Genomic DNA, 26,382 nt, shown 5'->3' with positions numbered 1-26,382 from the left:
TAAATGTCTTCAAATGAATCTCAATGTGGCAGTTTAACTTCAGTTAACAGCTTTTTATTCAAAGATGCATTGATTAATGGAAGAATTCCTGCAGGCAGTCCACCCATCCAGGTCCTAATCGCTGAAAGGCTTTTAGAGTTGTGTTAGTGAAAATGTTCTTTTGGCTGTTTTCAACTCATCCTATTCCACCGAATGATCAGCACTTTGTGTTCTGCTCAGCTCTCATGAGCAGCCTTGGGCCAGTTCTGTGCACACTCTCACTAATGAGAACGGAGACAGGTGGTTCAAATCAATCTTGTTTAACTTGGTCCAGGACTACATATCCTAAATTTCAATGTGTAACAGAAAGACACCTTAAATGGGATAAAGGCATCCTGATTTAGATCTTCTCCTGCGTTAATCTAAAGTCATTCAGGGAAGCTTGGTCAAAGAGTGGTAGAAAGGTTTAAATAAAATAGAACGTGTTTGTAACATATGTGTGATATGCAACCCTCCTCCTGAATCTCTGTGTTATCAGGATATGGCCGGCCTGCTGAAGCCAGAGTCCAGCAAACTTCTGGTCGGCGCTCTGAGGGACCGTTTCCCAGATGTACCCATCCATGTGCACACGCACGACACCGCTGGAGCCGGTGTGGCCGCCATGCTGGCCTGTGCTGAGGCTGGAGCTGACGTAGTGGATGTGGCTGTAAGTATTGATAATGTTCATTCTAAAAATCTGTCACGATGCTGACAGACTAGTTTGGTTTGGATGACAAAATAAGGTCCATGAACTGCATTAACACCTTAATAAGGATGTCTCTGGGAGGTTTTAAATGTATTTTTATTATCATTAAATGGTGTCAAATTCTTCTTAGTTTTATTCAAAATTACATCAGGGTCATAATACAAAGCCTTCCATGTTAACCATAACCAACAACTATGTTATTTGGATGCAAAGGTCCACCCACAAGTTATTCTTACATGTTATTTTCCTGCCAGTTGCTGCAGTAGTGGCAAATGTTAAGTAAACATTGTTTAAGCCAATAATTTTTGCCTCATTGTGTTTACTGGCGCATGCTGCAAGCATGGGCAGTTTCAAATTAGGCAATTGGCTGCAATTCACAGTATTGGTATACAGCTGTTCAGATCCCCGTAAAACTTTCTAAACAAAACTACCGATTGTCCACCAGGGTTCAGACACTCCCAGCTAAAACAATAAACCCATAGTGTGGACATACACTCACTGGCCACTTTATTAGGTACTCCTTGCTAGTACCAGGTTTGACCCCCTTTTGCCATCAGAACTGCCTTAATTCTTCGTGGCATAGATTCAACAAGGTGCTGGAAACATTCCTCAGAGATGTTGGTCCATAATGTCATGATAGCATCACGCAGTCGCTGCAGATTTGTCGGCTGCACATCCATGATGCCAGTCTCCCGTTCCACCACATCCCAAAGGTGCTGACTGAGATCTGGTGACTGTGGAGGCCATTATAATACTCTTTATGTTCAAGAACCAGTTTGAGATGATTTGAGCAATGACATGGCCAGTCTGTCAATTTATGACCAGAGAACTGCCCTCTCACTGGATAATTTCTCTTTTTCCGACCATTCTCGGTAACCCCTAGAGATCAGACCGGCCCATCTGGCACCAACAACCATGCCACATTCAAAGTCACTTAAATCACCTTTCTTCTCCATTCTGATGCTCGGTTTGAACTTCAGCAGATCGTCTTGACCATGTCTACGTGCCTAAATGCAGTTGCTGCCGTCTGATTGGCTGATTAGATATTTGCGTTAACGAGCAGTTGAACAGGTGTACCCAAGAAAGTGGCCGGTGAGTGTGATATCGATCCGGCAAGGTGGTGACGCTCAAACCCACTTTTAAAATGATTAAGGCTTATAGTTAAACAGTATTAATATTGATTGTCGTTCTCTAGGTGGACTCCATGGCCGGGATGACCTCTCAGCCCAGCATGGGAGCCATCGTGGCCTGCGCCAAAGGGACCAAGCTCGACACAGGTAAGTGACATCAGTCAGTGGCAATGGAAAGCACACAATTGTTTATTTCAAAAGTATCATAAGATTTTATTGAGGAGAGAGGCAAAACCAAAACAGGTTTGAAAGAATAAATGAGAACAGACACCTTCCAATATCTATTTAAAGCTTTTATTGTGGTTTGTAGTGGTTAATGAGACAGAACATCTCTTAGATCACCACTCTTGCTCAGAGATTATTACTTAGTGTCTTTCTGAGTCTTCTCCTTCACATGAGAGGAAAAAATCAATCAGCAAATCAATAAATGACAGAGTGAGTCACTAATTACAGCCGTAAGTCAGAAAGGCTGAAGCACTCTGTTTGGTGATAACATACACAGCCAATTATGAGAGAACGACTGATTCACACTCTGACTGCAGGAATGTGACAGAGAGGGAGTCCATTAAGGGGTTACTGCTACTTTGATGTTAACACAGTGAACTATAAGTCTGGATATCATTAATGTAACTATTAAATGGATGTGTTATGTTGTGCTGTGGAAGGGTTGATGGTGCGCACCAAAATAAGAGGATAAATGCTGCATTCAGGTGGTGTTGGAATAATCGTAAATTTCCAAATGGGAAAATTCATGTGAACCATCCTCAAGTTGACTTGTAAAGTCTGAGATAATCTAAGTGCTTGAAGGAATATTATGCTGAAAGTTAATGTTGGGTTCATGCGTCAAAAATGTTTTATTAATTCATGTTTATCAATTTTTTACTCGCGTGTAGTTTGTAAGATAAATAAGGTCTTAACTACTGGTTGCTGTCCGCACCGAAGGGCCTAGATAGGTTAAAGATCTTCTTAGATCTTTAACTAAACTTAAAGATCTTCGTTAGCATCCATGTTGTTTCACATTATGAATCATAGTTAGAAGAACATCCAAATCAGGAAAATGGGTCCACATGGAGGCAGCATTAAGATGGGAGACAGAGTGAGCACATTCACCAGCTTTTACCGCCCTCCCATGATGGCAGAAACACCCTCCACAACAGTGAGCAGCTCTCTATGGAGGGCATCCTTGGCGTGGCTGCTTGGTACTCATTTGCTTTCCCATCCCACATTCTTCCATTTTCTATTAGGGATCTCAGTCTGCTCCTCTGCACTCTGGACCACCACCGCTGCATTCTATCTTCTCGGGAGGTCAACCGATAAGTAGAGGGATGGATTTATAATACGTTTCCTTCCTTGCTCAATGTAATTTTCATGGGCTGTTAAAAACCTGGAGCCCCTCCCACCTCTGATAACTGACCGGGCTCGGTGACCCCTGCCTCCCACAGAGATGGAGGCAGGGTGTAAGATATATGAAAGCAGTCGGCTGAAAACGGCTGTTTGAAAATTGCAAGTACACGAGACGGGCCAAAGGAATTAAAAGTGATGTGGCGTTTGCTGCTTAGTTATGTAGAGAAATGCTGTTGGGAAAACCGACCCGGCTCCGCTAACTAAATGTGAAAGCTCATTTCCATAACTCAGAAGCAGCAAAGGACCTGCTAATTTTGTTTACTCTACATCCACACTACACTGCTAATGTAGCGCCTGCTGCTGTAGAGCAGGATACCATTAACATTAAAAGCCGTTTGTAGCCGTGCGCTGGCTAAATGCTAATTATTTTTTAATCAACGGTTTGGTGAAGGCTTGCTTTCTGCTCTGATGTAGGTACATATCGTTTCCTGGAATTTCCTCATTAATGCCTCTCAATGAATAAGTGTTTTCCATAGTCAATTGATTAGCGCTGATGCTAATATTTTGCTGCACAGAAAAATCAGTCTGAAGTGGGCAATCTACGGCTGCGGAAGGGTCAGCTAACCACCGCCTAAATAAATCAATATCAGTTATGTATTTTGAATATTTTAATTTAGCACTTTATTTTGTTAACTCTAAAATTCATACTCCTAAATCTGCCATGCACTTTTTTGCACCGCTCAGAGTGAAAACAAACCACTTTTCTAAAGATGCTTTTGACTCCCGGGCCGTTCGAACAAAGTCCTGGTCACCACTAAGATTTCATTGTGTTCTGCAAAGTGACATTGTGCCGAGACAGCTGTGTTAACGCCAACACGACACAAAGACAGCTCCTCGTTTGCAGAGATCATTTTCCAAAGATTATGTAAAACCACCCCCTAATAAGCCAGACACTTGCTGAAAAGCCCTGCTGTTCCCAAACATCAGGGGAAAAAAGCTCTAAAAAATGACTTGCCAAAACAACAAAGGGCGTAGAATTGGGTAGTGACGGTACGGTGACATGTCCCTACCAAAATCCAGAAATGACTGAATTGTCCGTACCAATAATTTTGTGCAAATTACACTTGTTGCACTTTCAACCAGCAGAGGGGTCATTTATAAGAGACAGCCGTCACTCTGTCTGTCACTGTGAACAAGGACTCCAGTCTACAGTTCATGCACTTCACTAAACATGTCTCATAATCAAATGACCAGTTCCACGCTGTCCATATGCATGTGCACTCTCTCTCTCCCCCTCTCTCTCCCTGGGTGAGTGCAGTTAGTTTAAATATTATAAATCATATTAATTAATATCGCTCCCCTAACGTCTTTGGTTACAGCGTGACATTTGAAACAACTCATCATGAAAGCACGAGGTATCAAAAGTTACAACCTGCCACAAGGCGTGTCACTTTAAGAGAACAGAGGAGGAAACAGAGATCAGAGTTCTTAAGTAATTTCTTCTTTTCAGTCCCAAGCAGTGATGAAAAAATGATCACCTGATAGTTACTTGTTTGTGAATTCATAAATCCTTCATAAAGCATTGAGAGTGCAACTGTCGCCCCCGCCAGTGTTACAATGAAAACTACGCCCTTGCAAACAACCACAGAAGTTTTCCCCCTCTCTCTGTCGGCACTTCTCCATCTGCAAAGTTATTCCTCTGTATACTCTGCAACATAAAAGCATCCTCTTCTTTCCTTTGTGAACTGCATTTTGTTGCTCTCATAATCACTCATTTTTATGTTCTTGTTGTGTCTGCCATAAACGCTGACCCATACAGCTGGTCTGCTGTGGAATGCAGTTGTTCGGCATGCGTAGGCTGACAAAACATATGCTAAAGGAAAGAGCTATCTGAGTAAGGTAGAGCAGTGACAATATTTTGTTTTGGCATACATTTTAACTGATATTGATACTGATAATTCACAAGACACCCTTCAACGCGGTACCAATGACTGTATATATAGATGACACATCTCCATCTGCTATTATTGTATGGAATTGATGCCAAAATACCCCCCGTGACGGGCGCTGCCATCTTGCAATGGTGACGTCATTTGGAGGCAGAGCTGTGCAGTAGAGATCCATAAACCAAAACACACACTTGAAAAAACAGCAAGGATCCTGCACGTCAGCGTATTTAACGTCTTGTGTTGGTCTGGAGCAGACGTTCACAGATATGTAAACTTCAGTGACTGTAGTGATTGTTGTAGTTACGCCTCCTCTCGCAGTTCCTCCTCTGCTCTGCTAATCAGGAGCCGTATTTGTCAAAAGAGCTGTCAATCATCCTTTTACAGCATCAAATCACTAATTACAAATAAACTTGAACACTTGGATATAAATCAGCATGATAAGAACGAACTATAATGACAGAAACCATGTTTGAGAGACATTTATTTGGCGTGTATTTTGATTTTCTTGTTTGACTCATGTCCCACCTATTAACATGGAGGAGGCGGGCTTTATGACCTATACTGCAGCCAGTCAGCAGGGGGTGCTCGAAATGTTTTGGCTTCGCTTTTAGGGAGCTGTCATGTCGTCCATCTTTTTATACAGTCTATGTGCGGTACATAGCTTAACTTCAGTTTCATTACTTTGGACGACTTTTCTGATCAGGGCTGGGTAAGACGAAGTAACTCACTTATACAGCTACACTTAAAAAAGCCCGAACTATCCCTTTAATATGAGGCTAAAAATCAGTGTTTCACCACACTCTCTTCCCCTTTCCTACCAAAATTAGCGCATTGACGCAGGTTCTTCAGACCCGGGAAGACCTGCTAAAAAATGCAGATTGTCCCTTTTCCCATTGCCAGTGGAGTATACTCCTGCCGGTCTCTTTTCTGCTGCGTCACCATCTGACGTCACAAACGCGTCAGTTTAGTTCCACGCATATGTCCAGTGCAGCTCCAGTGGTCTCATTTAGCCGAGGATGACAGTGAACACCAGGCCTTGCTGCTGTTGCTTCCTGAGGGAAGTCTTTAAAGTGAATGAGTTTCTTTTCTGGGCTCATTGTTCCTGCAGCAACAGTTAACAATCACACAGGGAGAGATCTGTCGAAGAGGAAGCAAATTCTGTAATAGCCCATAAAGCAACACAGCAACAGAGCTATTAAGACACACTGTGTTTCAAGTATGATGTGTGACTTGTGCTTGGAATAGGAAAACCTCCTACTTCTCCTCTCTGCGTCTACACGTTTAACGCACAGCGGCATGCAACAGGTTCACATCCGTTCTGTGGAGCAGTGCAGGAAACTTGGCAGGTCACAGCATTAAAGTATCAGAGAGTGACATCATTTTGATTAGCGAGCATACAGCACCATGAAAAAGTATAAAGACGAGAAAGACAAGGTCGTTACTGAACAGCGAGAGGTTTCAAGTGTGTCGCTTTATTCATGGAATTTCAATTTTCCTCACTTGAGACAGATCGTGATGCAGCATGTGTCCCCCACACACACGTGTGCATGCTTGTACTGTATCCTGATATTACCCTGCTACATGCATAATGCATTCACATGCAGACAAACTTCCTGATTCTTTTCTACCTGTCACCTTGCGCTCCTCACTTCTTTTTATCTCTGCCTCCGTTTATGACTCCCCCTCTCCCGTCTCCAGTCGCCTATCTCCCTCCTTTGTAATCAAGCTTCCACACTTCCATACCTCTCTGACCTTAGTCTGTTTACTGCTTCCCTCTGCTCCCTCCCCTCCGTCTCCCATCTGTGTTACAAAGCAGTAATCAGTGCTGTGCAGTGCGCTCTGCCTCCTTTATCTCCCTCCCTCTCTCCGCTTTCATGCTTTTCCCATCACCCCCGCTTCTTTTGCATTGTCTCTCCATCCTCCTCCTCTTCCTCCCTCCCTCTCGCTCGGTGACAACGCAATTAACAGCACTTTACATGCCCATTTCACTCCCTCAAAGTCCCCCTCTCTTTGCTCTTTCCCTTCGACTCCCTCGGCATCTCCCACATTATCTCTTTGTCCCGAGGAAATGGAGAAAGCAGCACTTCTGTGGTTAACTCGTTCGTCTTTAAGCTGTCACTTTATTTATTCAGTTAGCTGCAGTGTGCACATATATGCTTTATTATTCACATGCACTTATTCAGCTGAACGATGGCACACATTAAAGTGACCCTTGTGTTTATTTGACACAGAATTTACCGCCCTTCACATCCATCATGTGTGGATTATTAATGAGGAATTTTAGCAGCTGTGAGGTGTAGCAGTCATCAAACACACACTACACAAAGCATGGATATTGTAGACTCCTGCTGCACCCAGAGAGAGAGGCAGGTGAGCTAACACATTTAGCTTCTTGTTAACCTCCCTCATCTCCCCCTTCCTTCATCCGTCTCTGTTCAGTTCCCCCTCTTTTCTCCCTGAATCTTCCCCCGTCTCATCTGTCTTCATCTGCGCGTCTTGGTTAGCTCTCATCGTCTCATCAACCACAAACTGCGCGTGTGTACGAGTGTGCGTCTGTCTTCCTATAGTTTGTGTTCAGAATGTGTGTACAAGTTTATGAACGCAAATATGCGTGCGTGTGTCTGTGTTTGTCTGCTGCATCAGTGAGTTTGTGCTGCTAATGAGTTGTATATTGATGACACTTTGTCACTGCCAAGCAGCCATCGAAATGACTGATATATGGACGTGCATGCGCTTGTGTGCCTGCATGTCTCTGATATACACACACTCAGTATAGTGGTGTAGAGATTGATGATTTCAGGAGTTTAACCAGCCATCCGGAATAAACAATGCTGTATTTAGCTCCGGCGTATTTACCAAACAGCAGAATCCACAACATTTGTAGCTGTTAAATAAGGCTGCTGGGTTAAATACACCTCTGAATCCCAGATAGCAAGTTATGCAACAACAATAGGCAGAATCATCGCTCAGCTAAAATCATACAAGGTTTGGGATTTGAACCACACTCCAATATTTGTGTTGGTTAATAAAGATCATGGTTGGAAGTACTTAACTTTTTTAAGTACCAATAAAACAATTATACACCGATCAGCCATAACATTATGACCACCTGCCTAATATTGTGTAGGACCACTTTTGCCGCTAATACAGCCCTGACCCGTCGAGGCATGGACTCCACTAGACCTCTGAGGGTGTGCTGAGGTATCTGGCACCAAGACGTTAGCAGCAGATCCTTTAAGTCCTGTAAGTTGCGAGGTGGGGCCTCCATGGATCAGGCTCATTTGTCCAGCACATCCCATAGATGCTCGATTGGATTGAGATCTGGGGAATTTGGAGGCCAAGTCACCATTTGATCTTGTGTTCCTCAAACCATTACTGAACCATTTTTTCAGTGTGGCAGGACGCATTATCCTGCTGAAAGAGGCAACTGCCATTAGGGAAAACTGTTTCCATAAAGGGGTGTACTTATTCTGCAACAATATTTAGGTAGGCGGTACTCGCAAAGTAACATCCACATGAACGGCCGGACCCAAGATTTCCTAGCAGAACGCTGCCCAAAGCATCACACTGCCTCCAGTGGCTTGTCTTCTTCCCATAGTGCATCCTGGTGCCATGTCTTCCCCAAGTAAGCAACGCACACGCACCCGGCCATCTACATGATGTAAAAGAAAAGATGATTCATCAGTCCAGGCCACCTTCTTCCATTGCTCCGTGGTCCAGTTCTGATGCACACATGCCCATTGTAGGTGCTTTTGGCTGTGGACAGGGGTCAGCATGGGCACCCTGACCGGTCTGCGGCTATGCAGCCCCATACGCCACAAACTGTGATGCTCTATTGGTTCTGACACCTTTTTATCAGAACCAGCATTAACGTTTTCAGCACTTTGAGCTACGGTAGCTCTTCTGTTGGATCAGACCACATGGGCCAGCCTTCGCTCCCCACGTGCATTAATTAGCTTTGGTTCAGTCGCTTGTTCATCGGTTTTCTTTTCCTGGACCACTTTTGGTAGGTACTGACCACCGCACACTGGGAACACCCCACAAGAGCTCAAGTTTTGGAGATGCTCTGACCCAGTCCTCTAGCCATCACAATTTGTCTCTTGTCAAAGTCGCTCACATCCTTGCGCCCATTTTTCCTACTTCCAACACATTAACTTAGAGAACACAGTGTTCACCGGCTGCCTAACACATCCCACTCTAACAGGTGACACTGTAACAATAAATCGATGTTATTCACTTCACCTGTGAGTGTTCATAATGTTATGCCTGATCGGTGTATACTCACTTACATGATTACTGCACTCAGAATACTTATGTTATAGTACAGATGTTTTATCAGCAATATGTGCTTCGACTTTCAAAAGTAAAAGTGCAGGAAAAATTGCCTCCATGACCGATATGTCACCTTTTTTTATTAATGCCTTTGCAGAAACAGCAATTCATTGTTGTACAGCTGCAGGTGGAGCTACTTTGAACACAGTATATACTTCACATGGTTAAGCACATATCATATAGGCTCCTTATTGTCATGGCCTAGTTTGGATTCAGGCGCAGACCATTTGCTGCATGTCCTCCCCTTTTCTCTCTCCCTTTCCTTTCCTGTCTCTCTCCTACATGTCCCTATCCAAAATAAAGACCCCAAAGATAGAAAATGTTGGCTTCTGCACTCAAGCACACAAAGAATGTTTAGAAAATCCTGCCAATGGTGTGGGGAAGTTTGCTGATTCTCTTTCTTGTACAGAGTTGGAAGAGTAGTTAGACACCAATGCGAAGCTTGAGCCAACAACCAGTTAGCTTTGATTTGTAACTTGTTTGCAATCAAAGTAAAATCCATCCGTAAACACAACAACAATTTACCCTCTTGTGCCCACTTAATGCATTTTTCTGATTACCATATCAGGCCAAATGTGGTGGGAAATTGAGATGTTTCCAGCACAGCTGCAGGAAAGTAAAATGTGTTTGGTTTCAGTTTTTTTAACAGCCACAGCAGCAGCCTCAGTAGAGAGCGTGATGTTTTACAGAGGCAGAACTCTTTATGTTGTCAGTATGGAGAACTCAGTAATTGTTTCAACACTTTATTTGGTAGAAACTTGCACAGATCTCTTTTGCCCACCTCCTACATTCCATTCAATTAACTTTATCCGTCAGGAACTTCATTTGTGTAAAATGAAGCAATTTGTTTCACAATATTATCGGCACGTTATCAGTATATGCAGATATTGGCTTGAAAATGACATATCGGTATCAGCAGATATGTCATTTTTCTACCGATATTTTCCGCTGATGAAATAACGCTTTCATTATGCCTAAATGCGCAATGATTCCCGGAAAAAGCTCGACATAAAACTACGACATTAACTTGCGCAAGTGCGTGCACTGCCTGTGCAAAATGATCAACAATATACAAATAAAGACAAAAAAGTCACAGAAACTGTAGCTACTAGCTAACTAGCTAAACTAGCTAACAGTCCGCTCACATTCCTGCCATTTTACCGGACTTAACAACATCAAACACGCCAAAAATAATCTTTCAGCCAAAGCCAACGCTAACAGAGTGTAACATAGACATCAGGGCAAAATACTTAGATATTCATAGACGCACACACGATTAAAAGAGTCTGTCGCCTATCACTGATGTCTCCGTAGTGGGTGCAGTAAACAAGTCCGGGCATGTCTCCCTCACTGCCGTGTTTCTAGGGAGATGCTGCATGCACGTGAGTGATCAGACACATGACCTTTTGAACGGCTCTTTCATCAAGCGTGAAGAAGGTGCAAGATGTCTGCGGTGTGGCAGTTTTTGGCCACTACAATAAGAGTAGGCACGATATCAAATCAAATCAAATCAAATCAAATCAAATCAAATTTGTATAGCGCCAAATCATAACCAGGGTTATCTCGAGACACTTTACAGAAAGAGCAGGTCTGGACCGACTCTTTGTTATGTTATTTAAAGAGAGGCCCAACATGAATCCACCATTAGTAGCACTTAGCAATTCGGCACATTCGCAAGGAAAAACTTCCTTTTAACAGGCAGAAACCTCGAGCAGAACCAGACTCATGTTGAACAGCCATCTGCCTCGACTGGCTGGGCCGAAAATGGGATAGAAGGAGATGCAGGAAATAGACAGGCAAAGAGAGCAACAACAACATATGTTCTTGTTACAACAACAACATATGTCCTTGTAACATGAACAACAACAGACACATACTTATGGTTACAATGCCAATAATAGTGGTAGACTAGGGTGAAGATTAGCAAAATAAATAAATAAATTAGCGAGAGAAGCAGAGTAATGATAAAGGCTGAGGTAATCGTAATTGTAACAGTTGAAGTCAACAGGTCTACTATTAGCATTAGCAGCAACAATAATGATACTATGGGGAAGGCTGATGTTAGTAGTTGTTGCAGTCGAGCCACAGCAGCAGGTGGTCTGCAGCAACGATCCCCAGGAACCTTCAAGACAAGGGAGCACAAGAACTCCCGGGAAGATATGTGGTTAGTAGTGTTAATGGGACCAGAAGATACAGAGTTAATGAGCTGCATTAATATGACAGAGAGAGAGAGAGAGAGAGGGAGAGAGAGAGAGAGGGAGACAGAGAGACAGAGAGGGAGAGAGACAGAGAAACAGAGAGAGAGAGAGAGAGAGAGAGAGAGAGAGAGAGAGAAGCTTGGTGTGTCAGATCCCCCGGCAGTCTAAACCTATATCAATTCCACTACAAGGGAGACTTAATGTTCTCTGCAATTAGGTGGTAAAAAAACATGTGCCTTATATATCGGTATATATATATATATATATATATATATATATGTATGTAAGGGTTGGAAAATATCGGAATATCAACAAAAAATCCAATATCGTGCATCCCTAGTAAAAGTGTCAGTGCGTATACAATTCACATACCCAACAACATGTCACACACACATACAACATTCACAGAGCAATCAACAGTGGTAAATTAAGCATTTAAAACACAATAGATAAGACTTCATGAATACGCAATAAATCATGTTAAAAGATGTTAAAGCGCATGGAGTTAAATAATTCAAATGTTCATGAGTCGGATGGATGTGGGCACAAAGCTTGACATGGCTCTCTTAGTCCTGAAGGTGAGTGATCTGTATCTCAGGCCTGAGGGGAGGTGACTGTCTGCGCTGTGTAGTGTGTGTGGCTTTGTTTACTGGATTGCGATGGATTCTAGATAGGGACCCAAACCAAGCTGTTATATTGAAGGTTTTTACAGATTCAATGAAACATTTGTAAAATGCTGTCAGGACTGAGTGGTGGACTTGAAGTCTGCAGAGTTTCCTGAGGAAGAAAAGGCGTTGCTGACATTTGGTGAAGATGGTTTCACAGTTAAGTTGGAAGCTGAGTTTGTGGTCAGTTATTGTTCTGAGGTATCTGTATGACTCTAGAGAGACTGTTTGAGGTGAACTGAGATGACGGTTGACTCGGAGCATCTGGTGTCTTCCTCTCAGGAATAAGAGGACCCAGAGGATCACGTGCGGGTACCTGGAGCAGCTTTCGTCCCATCAGATGGGGTTGCACAGAGTGGAGTGTGAGGTGTTCAGATGGTGTTGAAATTGATCAACAGAGCCTGCTGTGTTGTTGAACATGCCGTCACTTTCTCCTTTAAACTGAAGCCGCAGTGTCACAATGGAAACCTAAATTAAAGTAACACAAACGATGCTCTCAAACAGACAAGGAAACGGACCTAATTACTGACTGGCTTGGCAGGCGGTTGAATCTGAGGAGCAACCACATGCACATTAATTTCACATTAATTTCACAGTAGCTCAATTTCCCCGCCAAGATCACAGTGGAAGCACACAAACACTTTTTGGATTTTGCTTTGAGTCATAAAAATATACAAGCTTGTCACCAAGTTGTGAGGATATTATGAGCTAAGTTGGTCAAATTAAAATGGCTGGTTTTTGTCATCATTAGCCAGAAAATCAGCGCACTGCTATTTCTGTCAGGCATTAAAAACATATCTCTCCTTTCGGAGTAATCAGCTTTAAAACACCTTCGCTGGCTGCAGCTGAATGCCACGAACATGAGCAACAAATGTGCTTTTTTAAGGATCACAAAATATCACAGGGATTTAATGAACTGTTCTGATGTGGCAGAGGCAAAGTGAATTCTCAAGCACACTGCAGTTTTGGTTTTTCAAGCCTCTCTGGCCTGTAAAAAGTCCCCAAATTCACCTGAAAGTGAGCCTCTGGCAGATCATGTGCAGTCGGAAATGTTTCTGCCCACTGAAGCTTTAATTTCCCCTAAGTATTCTCAGCATATTCCAGCTTTTAGATTTATAATTCTAAAAATTATATTGTCATTATTTTTTAAATCTTTAGTTTCAAGTGTCATTAAATGTGCATGGTGACCGTTGATTTAATGTCATATTACTCTGCTGTGTTGCAGGCATTGCTCTGGAGAAGGTCTTCGACTACAGTGAATATTGGGAAGTCGCCAGAGGCCTGTACGCTCCGTTCGACTGCACGGCCACCATGAAATCTGGCAACGCTGATGTCTACGAGAACGAGATACCCGGAGGACAGTACACAAACCTCCACTTCCAGGTACAGCGAGCTATTCTGGTCCTTGTTTACTGTGTTCTGTGCAACTGATCGATTTCAAAGCTGAACAAGTTAAAATGCATTCTGTAAAGCTCGATGCCACATCCTCACAATGGAGTATTAGAGGAGGTTGGTGCATCTGAAAGGATCCATCTGTTGGAAGAGGTCAACACAGGATTAGCTCAGTGTAACACTGCATTTATATTCAAGGTTGTAATCGACTTACACTCACTACACCTATAAAGTGTTTGTGCCCTTGTTAAAGTGTAATTGACTGTTCAACCTATGGCCTCTTGAGATAGAAAGTGTTACTTATTAGTGTTACGTGTAGTTTAAGTTTGGGTGTGGAAGTGTGACTAAAATTAATCAAACTTTTTTCAGAGGCACTGTTTAAGAAATGAAATAAAAATGTTGGTTTAAGTACAACCACAAGTCTGAAAAGACTCAGACTACTTGAAAGTGCCTGAATCCACAGCGCTTAACACCTACAGGAAAAATGTACAGCTGCACCAATGGCTGTGTATAAATGTGGATGATGCGTCTCCATCTGCTCTTATTGTTGGAAATTAAAACCAAAATAGCCCCTGTGACAGCCGCTGCCATCTTATTGGTGGCGTCATTTGGAGCAAGAGTCTGCGCAGTAGAGATCGGCGGGTGAAGCGGCCGTAGCCACTTCCGCTAACCAAAACACAACACTTACTTTCTCCCTGTTTTACTTACCGAAAAAACAGGGAGAATCTGCACGTTGGTGTATTTAACAGCAGAACAGCTTCTTTGTGTTGGTCTGAGATTAACGTTCACAGATATGGAAACTTCAGTGACTGTAGTGATTGTTTTAGTTTCGTCTCCTCTCGCGGATCCTCCTCCACTCTGCTAATCCAGAACAGATCGGCTACAGGAGCCGTATTGATCAAATAACTAATTAAACTCAACTTGTCAGAAATATGAACACTTAAATCAGCATGATAAGAAAAAAACTATAATGACAGAAACCATGTTTTTGAAAAATGTATTTTACGTGTATTGTGATTTTATAGTTTGACTCATGTCCCATCTGTTAACATGGAGGAGGCGGACTTTATGACCTATACTGCAGCCAGTCAGCAGGGGGCGCTCGAAATGTTTTGACTTCGCTTTTAGGGAGCTGTCATGTGGTCCATCTTTTTATACAGTCTATGTGCGGTACATAGCTTAACTTCAGTTTCATTACTTTGGACGACTTTTCTGATCAGGGCTGGAAAAGACGAAGTAACTCACTTATACAGCTACAATTGAAAAAGCCCAAACTATCCCTTTAATACGAGGCTAAAGATCAGTGTTTCACCACACTTAGGGAGCTGACACGTCTTCCATCTTTTTATACAGTCTATGGGCTGCACATCCTAGAGCCCAGTTGTGACAAGTTAATATAAACAGGAGTTAAACAAATGCCCTACATACCAAATTACACTTTACAGTAGTTTTTTCATAAAGTCTCTAGCCGTGTGGATGTCACTACACAAATTTGGCCTTAAATCACACATTGACTCAGAAATAGCCTTGACCTTTTCTGGAAAGGAAAACTGAAAAGACTATTTTTCTCCTCATTCATTTCGTTGTTTGTTTCACTGTGCTTCGTCGCAGGCTCACAGCATGGGACTGGGCAATAAGTTCAAGGAGGTGAAGAAGGCCTACGCTGAAGCCAACAAGCTGCTGGGAGACCTCATTAAGGTGAGCATGTGCATTCTCAGGAGTGTACCTATGCTGCATATTCAGTGCTTGCATTAAATAACATTACTTAGTGATACCATTGTTCAGTGCAAACAGGTACAGCAGACTGTAATGGATATTCCTCCATTAGCTGCCTGTTTCTGTCAGTCTGCCTCCCCTTTCTCTGCTTGACTGAGCCAAACAATCCTAGATTAAGTTTGGTATACTCACTGTTCTGTGCTGTGTGGATTCACTTTCAGCCTTACAGACAGATTGACCTTCCCTGACCTCCTCTGCCTCTGTCGGTATTTTTTCCCCCCCCTCCCTATCATTGCATAGATTGCTTGTGTTCTGGCAAACTTTACCTATACACTAAGTAGCTGTTTTCTACACTTTTACGCTAGTGAAGAAACTTAACTCTCTTTTTATTCAGCCTCTTCTGTTCTGTTGATTTTTGTAGAAACTCCAGTGAACTAGTCCTGGGTTGATTTCCTGAAGTGCACATTATTCGCAGGCATGTAGCCGCAGCTCTATCGCCAATTCTGCAGGCAACAGTTTCATTCTCAGCCCAACTTCACCTCCATCCTGCCTTTTTCTTTTTTTTATCCTCTTTCATTAATTCCTTTGTTTTCTCCCTTCATTATTTACCATCACAACTCCGTAATAGATTCATCCCTCTTGCACCGTGTTCGCGCTCGCTCTGTAATTATTTGTTCTCTATTTTGCATTCTCTTTCTTTATCAGCTGCCCTGTCGCTTTTTTTCACTTCTCTCCTCATTCCATCGCTGCTTCACGCACATTTATTCCCCAGACGTCTTTCTTATTTTGCTCTCTCTCCGGTGGCAGGCATGCTCCCATGGATTCCCCATTACTCCACCTCTTCCTTCCCTTTTTTTATTCTCTTTCACTCTCACTCAATTTTCCTTCTCGAGGCCCCCCACCCTTATTCCTTTCACTTCTTTGCTTTCCTCATCAATTCCTCTCCCCCCTCTCCTCTCCCCAAACTCTCTATCAATTCAATTAAGACTTGGTGGGCTTCAGTGCACAAGCCAATGTTAGCTTAATGTGCCTGCAGGTCCTGCTATGCCCTCTGTTGTATCCTGTTAGCTTGACAATGGCTGCGTCTCTCACACTGTTGGCTTGTCGATAAGGCAGAGGGAATGTGCTAGTCAGATATAGATAAAAAGTAGACACACCACACAGTGTGCTGACAGGGAGCGGAGAAACCAGGGTGTATACAATGACTGTGCTCTCCCACACACACACACAGCACTGCAGAAGCCATATCTGCAGCTCAGAGCGAGGGTAAAGAACTGTGCTTGTCAGAGGACTTAAATTTCCAACCACTTTACAACAAATATATTAAAGAATTATGATAACTACATGACTGTTTTTATCAAGTACGACCCAGATCATCCAGATAATCAGGTAATTTGCATAAAAGTGAAGCATTAACATGATTTCTAGGCTTATCATTCTCATTGTGAGCCATCTCATGAATTCACAAATCAACATATCTGCACAGGATGTCTCTAAAATGACAGAGCTGTTGATGAGAAATGAAAGACTTACAGGCTCATCGGCTTCCTCTTAATTCCAACTGACATCAAAAGCAACTCAGGAGACAGTCGACTTATTAAAATGTGTTTAATAAAATGTTCATAAGCCGAACTGTTTTACAGCTTAATATTAATTCCAGATGTGCAGCTGAGGAGAATCATTACATCTCCTGTTGAGCACCTGGTGCAAATTCACCAAATCTGCCAAAATCCATTGAATTGATTCACTTTTATTAAGGCCCTCCCTTCACAGGGGAGGTGGTAAAATAAAATTACCCATAATCTTTTCAGTTTTCCTCAGCACTAATACAGATTTGACTGCTGAGAAAGTTAAAGGTGAGAAAACATCCCTCAGTCTCTCTCATCTATCAAGCAGCCATGATGTTTTCATGCACAGTAGCTGGGTTTATGATTTGTGACAGTGGATGTTTGCTTTTGTAGAGAGATATTATACAGACAGGGCAATGTGCAGCAGGCAGAATGTGGCACGAGGAGGTAAATGGCATGTATTTACCATCTTTGAAAGGTTCATGTTTAGACAAACATTAAACCATAATGGAAGGCAATAGGAGTGGGAATGACAGGGTAAGTCACGATACACGATGCATTACACAATGCATTACATGATGCGATACATGATGCATTACATGATGCGATACACAATGCGATACACGATGCATTACACGATGTGATACTCGATGCGATACACAATGCATTACACGATGCATTACACAATGCATAACATGATGCATAACATGATGCGATACACAATGCGATACACGATGCATTACACGATGTGATACTCGATGCGATACACAATGCATTACACGATGCGATACACAATGCATTATACGATGCATTACATGATGCGATACACAATGCATTATACAATGCCATACACAATGCATTACACGATGCCATACACAACGCATTACACGATGTGATACACAACACATTACACGATGCATTACATGATACATTACACAATGCGATATACGATGCCATACACGATGCATTATACGATGCCATACACAATGCATTACACGATGCGATACACAACACATTACACGATGCATTACACAATGCGATAGACGATGCGATACACAATGCGATATACGATTGCGATACACAATGCATTACACGATGCGATACACAATACATTACACGATGTATTACACGATGCGATATACAATGCGATACACAATGCGATACACAATGCGATACACGATGCGATACAGGATGTGATACACGATGCATTACACGATGCATTACACGATGCATTACACAATGCGATACACGATACATGGCTCACGATAAAGATAATTTCATGATACAGCCATTCTGAGATAATCAATATATTGCAAGACAATATTGATCTGATTAACTGAAGAATACAAAATGCCTCTAAAAAGGTACGATTCAGGATTATTGAATTCATTCACTGCAATTTGGGGTCAGTTTAACAGAATTTGGCACAAACTGAGATGAAACAATTAACGTGTTTTCAGTCTGTAGATTCAAATTACAGAACTATAGAACATCTGTAAAAACAACTCAGGACTTTGGATTTGAAAGTGGCTGTCACATCTCTTAAAGACCCCCTCCAGTAAAAAACAAGTGTTTAATCTTGTAAACATCTCCATGTGGTGTTTTTCATGTGCTACAAGACATATCAGGGACAACATAAGCAGTCATCACCATGGCTGGGCCTGTCTGCTTTTACACTGCAGTGTGCCAAGGACAGGCTGAGCAACACATTTTCAGATAACCTAAGGAGCCAATCCCGTTAATGGACGGGGTGACGCTATGCATATCGTTATGTGCAACCTATGGCAACCGCTTCGTCGATGCACGAGCCGGCTGTAACCGTCATCGTCATTTTTGCAAACTGACTACTAACTCTAACGTTACGACTACTAATTACTAAATTTCAAGCTAGCTAAGTTTCAACAACATGGCAGAGACGTGTTTTGTTTATTCGGCTGTAACTTTAAGACAGGAGAAACGTAGTACATAGTGGGCAGGGACTATGCAGATTCAGGAGTTTTTAATGAGGGAGAAGAAGGCGATGCCTTGGGAGGATTTTTACAAGGTAATTAAACATATTGCAGAAAAAACCATATCAGACAAACATGATTGCAGCTGGTCTTTAACTGCCCCTGTCCAACATTATCCTACATTATGTCTTCTTCTTCTTCCTCTTTGTCAACATCTTCTGCAGGCCAATTCATTTCCGTTTACGTTACCCTCATTCATGTTATAAGCGCCACCACGAGGAGTCATCGGGTAGTGACGCGGCGAGTCAAAATCTCAGGAAAATATTTTTCGAGCACCATATATTTGTAAATTAAAATGTCGATATTTGGTCACAACCAATCGATAAAGGTATTGCATGAGTCAGGACGAGGATATATTGCAGTGTCAATATTTTGTCCCACCTTTAGAAGGGAACTACTTACTGAGGTCAGTTATGATACAAGAGCAGGCAGAATTAAGGTCTACTGTACTGAATGTGAGCGCACGCCTGTTAAACTGTGTGCACCACAACAGAGATTCAGATCAGTGTGATGTTTGTTTTGTTCTTGGCTACTTTTCAAAGTGGCTGTAGCTCACATGGTCAGCTTAATACAATTAGACTTTCTGTGATTACATATCAAATATTGTCCATCTTTAATATTTGATTGTGTTCTGAAGCCTATGTAGTATTTCCCCATCAGTGATGTCCGTTTAAAATGGATGTGAAATGAAGACCTGCCAGTCCTTTTCCCTTCATCACCCCCCTGCTCACGATGTGTTACTCTCCCACAGACCACAGTATTGTATTGTCACCTGAACAGGCGCCAGAGCTGACAAGTCGATTTATTTATAACATGCCGAATCAAAACAAAGGTTATCTTAGGACACTTACATATACAGCAGCTGTAGACTTTACTGTACCAAACAATTCACCATGAAACAAAGCCTCTTTGTAGAAGGTTAATAGTAATAAGTCGTCTCTTTAAGAGCTAAAGCTACTTATTATTATTTTAGCTTGAGTGCGTATTTGCTGAAGCAACAGAAAAATCAGACAAAACATACATGAGCGGAGGCCTACAGGCATTTTAATTATGTAATCTCCCACAATCCTATGGTACAGTTTACGGTTGTGTGTGTATATGTTTGTGTGTATTACCTTATCAAAGCAACAAACATGCTCACCGTCCTGCAAATAAACAGCATGAAAGCTTAACAGATGTCTGCTTAGAAGGGAAAAGGAGAGTATATTTTTATTTCCAGTGCTTGAAGTTGAGATTTTTATCACTACAGATAATTTCTTCATGATTTTTAGCTCCATAAAATGCCAGCAAGTGGTAAAAAAACTGTCCCTCACAAGTTCCTGAAGCCTGTGATGATATCTTTAAAGGAAAATTGCGCTTCTTGGCTTCACGCTGGGAGTTAGATGAGAAGATTGATACCACACTCTTCTGTGTCTGAAGTCAGGAGTTTGCCAAGCAACCAGCAGAGACTTGAGCAAATCACAGCCACCGGCCGGGAAAGAGTCAGACACATAACCACACGTAAAGCCAAACATGTAATGTGACACCTATTTTACGGAAGAGTTTGTACCAATTAAACAATCGAGATCCAACCGATCCGATCACAGATTTAAATTCACTTTTCCAACCTTTTTAAGAATATGAAAATCATTAGACAGAGAGAGAATTGTATACATTATGATCGTAGTGTTTATTAGCCATTGCAGTTTATAACTGCACTGTTCAGAACAATTAAGTGTGCTGCACATATGTAGACCGATAATGCAAATAAACAAATATATAGGCTAACAAATTGTGCCTGAAACTTGCAGACTCTGCAATCATTTTAAACAACAAGTAAATGTGTCAACTGTGTCCACAAGAGACAGTTCTGAAACACTTACAATGTTAAGGATAACAATTGCAAAATTTGCCGTCTTTGGAGCACGTCTGCGATCACTGCGGGTCACAGAGCGATGACGCTGCATCATAAGAGCAGGAGGAGCGAATTCCTCCTGGTAAAGCGAGTGCTTGCATCCGTGTATGAGTCTTGCTAACTTCTGATCACTTAGGATAAACGTTGCCCCACTTCTGAACTGTGGCTGAAGTGGCGCTGGTAATTCCAGCAGAGCGCGGGTTCAGCCTCAGAACATGAGAAGTTTTCTGTCCGAGGCAAAGGCGCAAAAACAAATGACAATCGCTTCTGCAGCAATCTCCCCTCATTAAGCGATGTGTTTTATTTGCCTTCACTGTCACTGCAGAAAAAAATCATTAATCTGCATGGTGGTGTGCAAATGTGGCTCATCATTTTTACGGCTGGAGCGATCAGCACTTTGAAAGGTGACCAGCCGATCACTGATCCCCTAATTAGCTGATGTGGATTGCTGTCTGGTCGATCGGTGCATCCCTATCTAACATGTTACTTTTAAAGGTGCTGTGAGCCAGGTTAGCTTTTCCCCTCTGCTTCCAGTCTTATGCTATGCTAAGCTAACCACCTGCAGCTTGATTGCCGACTGTTCCTTTAAATGTTGAATTGAATGCTTTATTTTTTAGCCATTTCTGCTTTAAAAAAACAATCAGTTAACCAATCAAGCCATTTAGTTTTCTTTTATGGACAAACTGGCTTCAGCTCTATTTGTTTCACCAAAATAAGAGTCTGATCTTTTGGATGCAGTGTAGTGGGTTATAAAGAGTCTTGCACACAGCTTGTACTGAAGTCTTCTCACTCTCCAGTGCCTCCTCCCTTTTCCTCTCTTCTTCTGCAATTAGCTCGCTCTCCTTTTATTTCCTCTCCTCAGCGACATCTGTTGCACCCGAGCCTGTCAAAATAAGAGCTGAGTATGTATTTGCGCGTGCTCTGTCGTTCTCCTTTAGCCAACTTACTTTGTCAACTTCCCTCTTGCAATTACAGGCACGTACCCACTCACCCCCACACCCTAAAACACACACACACACACATACACACTGAGTGTCTCTTACTTTGAGGTGGAGCACCTCCTTGTATTGCCTGTGGGGCTGCAGATGTCTATTGCACTTGTCTGTTTGCCTCTGTCTCCCCTCCCCTCGCTTCATTTGTCCATCCCTTCCTTTCTTGCTCCCTTACTCCCGCTGTCACTCTCTTCATCACTCCCTCTCCTCTTTCATTTCATCGCATCTCCTCCTCCATCGCTCCCTCCCACCCTTTCCTCATTTCGATTAGACTTCCTTCATGTATCCCTAATCTTTCTATTGCTTCTCCGCTCCTCCTCCCCCTCTCCGAGTCTCTCGTTATCGCTCCTCTCTCCTGTCTCCTCCTCTGCTGACAGGTACCATTCTTCACTCTGCTCCTGGCTCTGCTGGCTAGCATTATAGAGTGTGTACGTGTGTGTGTGTGTCTTTCTCACACACTCACAGATGCACACAAAGTCTTCTGGATACGATAATCCTTTGCCCATTAGGGGAGTTCAGGTTTAGATAGAGTTGCATTGAAAACAAATTTAGGTAAGATACAGAAACAGAACACACACACACAGGCATGCTTTCACACTCACACACACCCCACTGTACCAGATTGCTGCGGCCTGTAGTGCGAAGTCATGCAGGAGCACTTAGTTAGAGGTGTACATTAGTGAAAGTGAGAAAGATGGACAGAAGGCATTAGAAGAGTAGTGTGAGAGAGAGAGGCTGCCAAAATGGAGAGCTGGAGGTGGACGAGGTGGGAGCCGGTCATGTAGTGTGATAATGTGAGCCTGTGAGAGGAAGCACATGAGGTTACAGGAGAGTTTAAGTGATGGTGAGAGAGACACGCAAAAGATCAGTGCTGAGTGCTTCTGCACGCTCTCTGAATTTAGAGAGGTATGGCACGTTTCTGTCCAGGTACTCGTTTGAATGATTTCATATCAAATCAGGAGGCTGTAAAGAAACGCTAAAGTTTTCTGGAAGTCTTATTTCTGTTGTAGTAAACAAAACTACAGGATGGTATCAGGAGCATTTGTAATAGCTCACCAGCTAATTGATGGATTGTCATGACCTTTGTGCAGATATCATGGGGGCCAGGAAATGATCTATCTTGTGCCACTAGTAGGTCAAAATTTAAATTATTCACTAACTTGACATGTTCACATTCCCACTCAAACTATATTACACAGAGAGATGTAAAATGTAGTGCTTCCTTAGTTTCTGAAAACGAATGATAGAAGTAATTTCACGAGTGCAGGCACTGAGGAAGCTCTGTGAGTAAAAATGGGAACAGATAAAGCAGTAATGATGTTCAATGTGTCCAAGAGACTGAACATGTACTTCATCTTTGTTTGGCAACATCCTTAGTTGGTACACCTCTCGTTTCTAAAGCTGATTCAGTAAGCTTTAGTCTGGCTCGTACCTGCTAACTAGCTGAACACTTGCTAACTACCTAACTAGTAAAGAATGGTTTTAAGACAATTCACATAAAGCAGCGAGCACAAAACTATCTGGATTGCCGTCTCTTAAAGTGGTAATCTCAAAGATCTCAGTTTTGTTCTCTTTGGCGCCACCTCTGGTGATAAAAGTTAATTGCAGGAGCACACTTCCCAGTTATCCAGACAGTGTTGCTTGTGTGACGTCCACAGTTGGCTCCGGTTGTGACTTGATTTTCCTCGCTGATGGCCGCCTTCCTTATTAGACTGTTTGCCTTCATCGGAACGTGGAATTTGTTTCTTTTTCTTTGGATTTTCACTTATTTTTGAAGTTGTATCTGTAGTCATCGATCTTTTCTTTGTTTGTTCAGCCATAGTAGATTACTGTTTACTCACAACACTTGCAGAGACAGGGAAAGCAGCCGCTTAGCTCCGCCTACCCTCTCTGGCAGACCAACCACTGCTGGCTGATGGAAAACGCGTCACTAACTGATTTTTTCCACAAATGTCGCCAGACAGCCAGTCTGTAATACTGCAGATGCAAAGGCTTTCTTCAGTGGGCCATAGGCTCAATCACCATTGTGTTACCTCAATCGGAGATAGTGACTTAACAGACATTTATTTACATGAAAATCTTCAAGATTATTACTTTAAATCAGCATCACAGTCCTACTAAGCTTTTAAAATGCATTCAACATTATCTGACTTTAACAATATTCTTTATAAAATGTTCAGACGTACAAGAAGCAGATTTACATCAGTCTAGCTGACCTAATTAGAGCATTTTTTTACTCTGCAACTCCAGATATGACAGATTTTTCAGCTGTAAATAGAAAAGCAACTACATGCATGATTACAAAAGCCTACCTCCATCATTAACAACGTGTTCTGTAAATAACAGAAGAAGCACAGACTTAATGACAACATCTTATCAGAGAGTCTGAGAGGCGTCAGCAGAGGAGAGTGCTGAGCTGCACTTCACACAGAAACAGAGGAAATCAGATATTTCCAACTCTGCACAACCAGGATGTGATTTAGTTCACTACTCGTCTAAAAATATAGAAAAGCTCACACATCATGTGTCGCTCACACACAGTTGGAAATAAGATTTCCTTCTCCTCTCTGCCAGGCACCCGGAGTGTTGGAGCCAGGTGATTCATCAGCGGAGATTGATAATGAGAGTAAGAGTCTTGATGTTACTGAGGATCAAGAAAAAAATAAATATTTGGTGGAAGGACGGAGGAAAAGGGGGATGGGGAAAGAGTTTTAGGCTTTTAGCGTGAAGATAGAGGGTGATAGTCAGGCGAGTTGGAGAGAGATGAAGAACGAAGGATGGTTCATGAAGATGGATAATAAAGAGAGGAGTAACAATCCTCTTTGCAGAGAAAACAAGTGAAAAATGGAGCCAGAGGAAACAATGGAGGAAGAGAGACGTGCTGAAGGTAGAGGAGAAGTGCACAGTCATGCAGCTTTCTTGTGTTGGAGATGGATCTGGAGTAACTCAGCAGTGAGCTTTTGTTCCACAGCTAAACCAAGTTAATGGCCTCTCCGGGGGTTTCAACAGCTCTCTTAAGCTTCTCTGTAAACAGTCATTCTGTTTAAGCAATGTTTCATCATCACCTCTATTCACAAACATAATCAAACTGAGTTTAAGTCGGTGTAGCGGCAGGGAAGAGCTGAAGTCGAGTGCGCGCTTGTTTCAATCAGCAGGAAGTGTTTCTTTCATGTGTCTTGCTGGGAAAACGCTGATTTGCTTGCAAGGTTCCTTTTGAAAATGTGCCGAGTGGTTGGGGACTGACATGCATCCTTTTAAAGATGGAGCTCGTCACTGGGAGATTAATTGTGGTGCCACAGTTTTTTAATAACAACAACCAGAGTAGAGGCCCTGACCTGTTTCACTGGTGTCCAAATACAGCTGCAGAGTGGAGGAGCAGCTTCATGTTCCTCTGGTTCCAGGAGATGTACAAGCTCTACAGCTGAACCAGTTCACATGTAAATTCTGAGTCAACTATTTTTTTCTCAGTTTGGCTATGATTCATCCCTCTTGAGGGGCTTCTTCTCCAAAGCAACAGCAGTGAAGACATTAATAATATCATTAAGGAAATATTGACGAGGGGAAACACTTACACTTGCTGACTTGGGATTATATTTCTCATGACATACAGTATTTTGCTCTCAAATTCAGAGGTAAACGATGATCCCTGCTGCCTTAAAGGTTTAATAAGTAGGATTTTTCCTTGCATTTTGTCAACAACACTTTCAAACTGGGCCCCTCCTCCTGGGCTCTTTGTCACCAGAAGCTCACTCTCACTCTCTCGTGTGAGAACACACCCTGCCAAGCTAACACCGACAGCATCACAGTTACCTTTGCGCTAGCATGCTAACCGCCGGTTACCGTTGCGCAAGCATGTTAACTATCGGTTACCTTTCCGCTACCATGCTAACCACCCGTTAGCTTTGCACTAGCATGCTTCTTGGTTTGAGACACCTACCTGTCCACCGGTCTGAATGGGGCCCAGTTGCTAATTTAAACCACTCCCGCACTCACCTATACGCCGTGATTGGCTCAGGGAACCACAACAGCGCCCCTCCTGAAAACGTCCCACGCAAAGCAAAACAACAGAATAGATGCAGAGGGAAGGGTCTCACAAGGGTCCGCACATACACTCATCAACACACATGTACAGAGGCCCATAAGTGATGATTTCTATTATATAATATTTGTAAAAGTTTTTATTTTATTATTCTAGGAAAATCCTACTTGTTATCCCTTTAAAGAAGCACTTCATCAGTCCACTTGTAGAGGTTACAACATATCATGTAACACAGTTGTGTAATGTCATCTGTGGCTGTGGGGGAGCTTTTAGATATCTGTAATGACACCAAACTGACATGTTGGCCCGGACATTGGAGATTACAAACCCCAAGCAAGCCTCAGCAAGTGGCTGGTATTGATAGCAGTGTGGATGAACTGACATAACCGGGGGCGCCCTGACGGTCAATAGGTCCAGCATGAAGTGCAAC

General features: G+C 42.5%; 1 protein-coding gene across 1 annotated transcript in view; it reads left to right on the top strand.

Annotated features, from left to right (window-relative positions):
* LOC138600738 (pyruvate carboxylase, mitochondrial-like) overlaps positions 1–26,382 on the top strand; it is a 354,400-nt gene that overhangs the window by 302,961 nt on the left and 25,057 nt on the right. Inside the window, exons 18-21 of the mRNA XM_069672230.1 lie at positions 518–685; positions 1,920–2,001; positions 13,568–13,725; positions 15,346–15,432. Coding sequence (XP_069528331.1) covers positions 518–685; positions 1,920–2,001; positions 13,568–13,725; positions 15,346–15,432 — 495 coding nt within the window. The remainder of the gene's footprint in view (positions 1–517; positions 686–1,919; positions 2,002–13,567; positions 13,726–15,345; positions 15,433–26,382) is intronic.

The sequence above is a fragment of the Semicossyphus pulcher genome, unplaced genomic scaffold (genome assembly GCF_022749685.1).
Source record: "Semicossyphus pulcher isolate SPU_LCO1_2020_fin unplaced genomic scaffold, fSemPul1.0.p SCAF_21, whole genome shotgun sequence".
NCBI lineage: Eukaryota > Metazoa > Chordata > Actinopteri > Labriformes > Labridae > Semicossyphus > Semicossyphus pulcher.
Note: the sequence above shows the minus strand (reverse complement) of the source record. Positions and strands in the feature narration are given on the sequence as shown.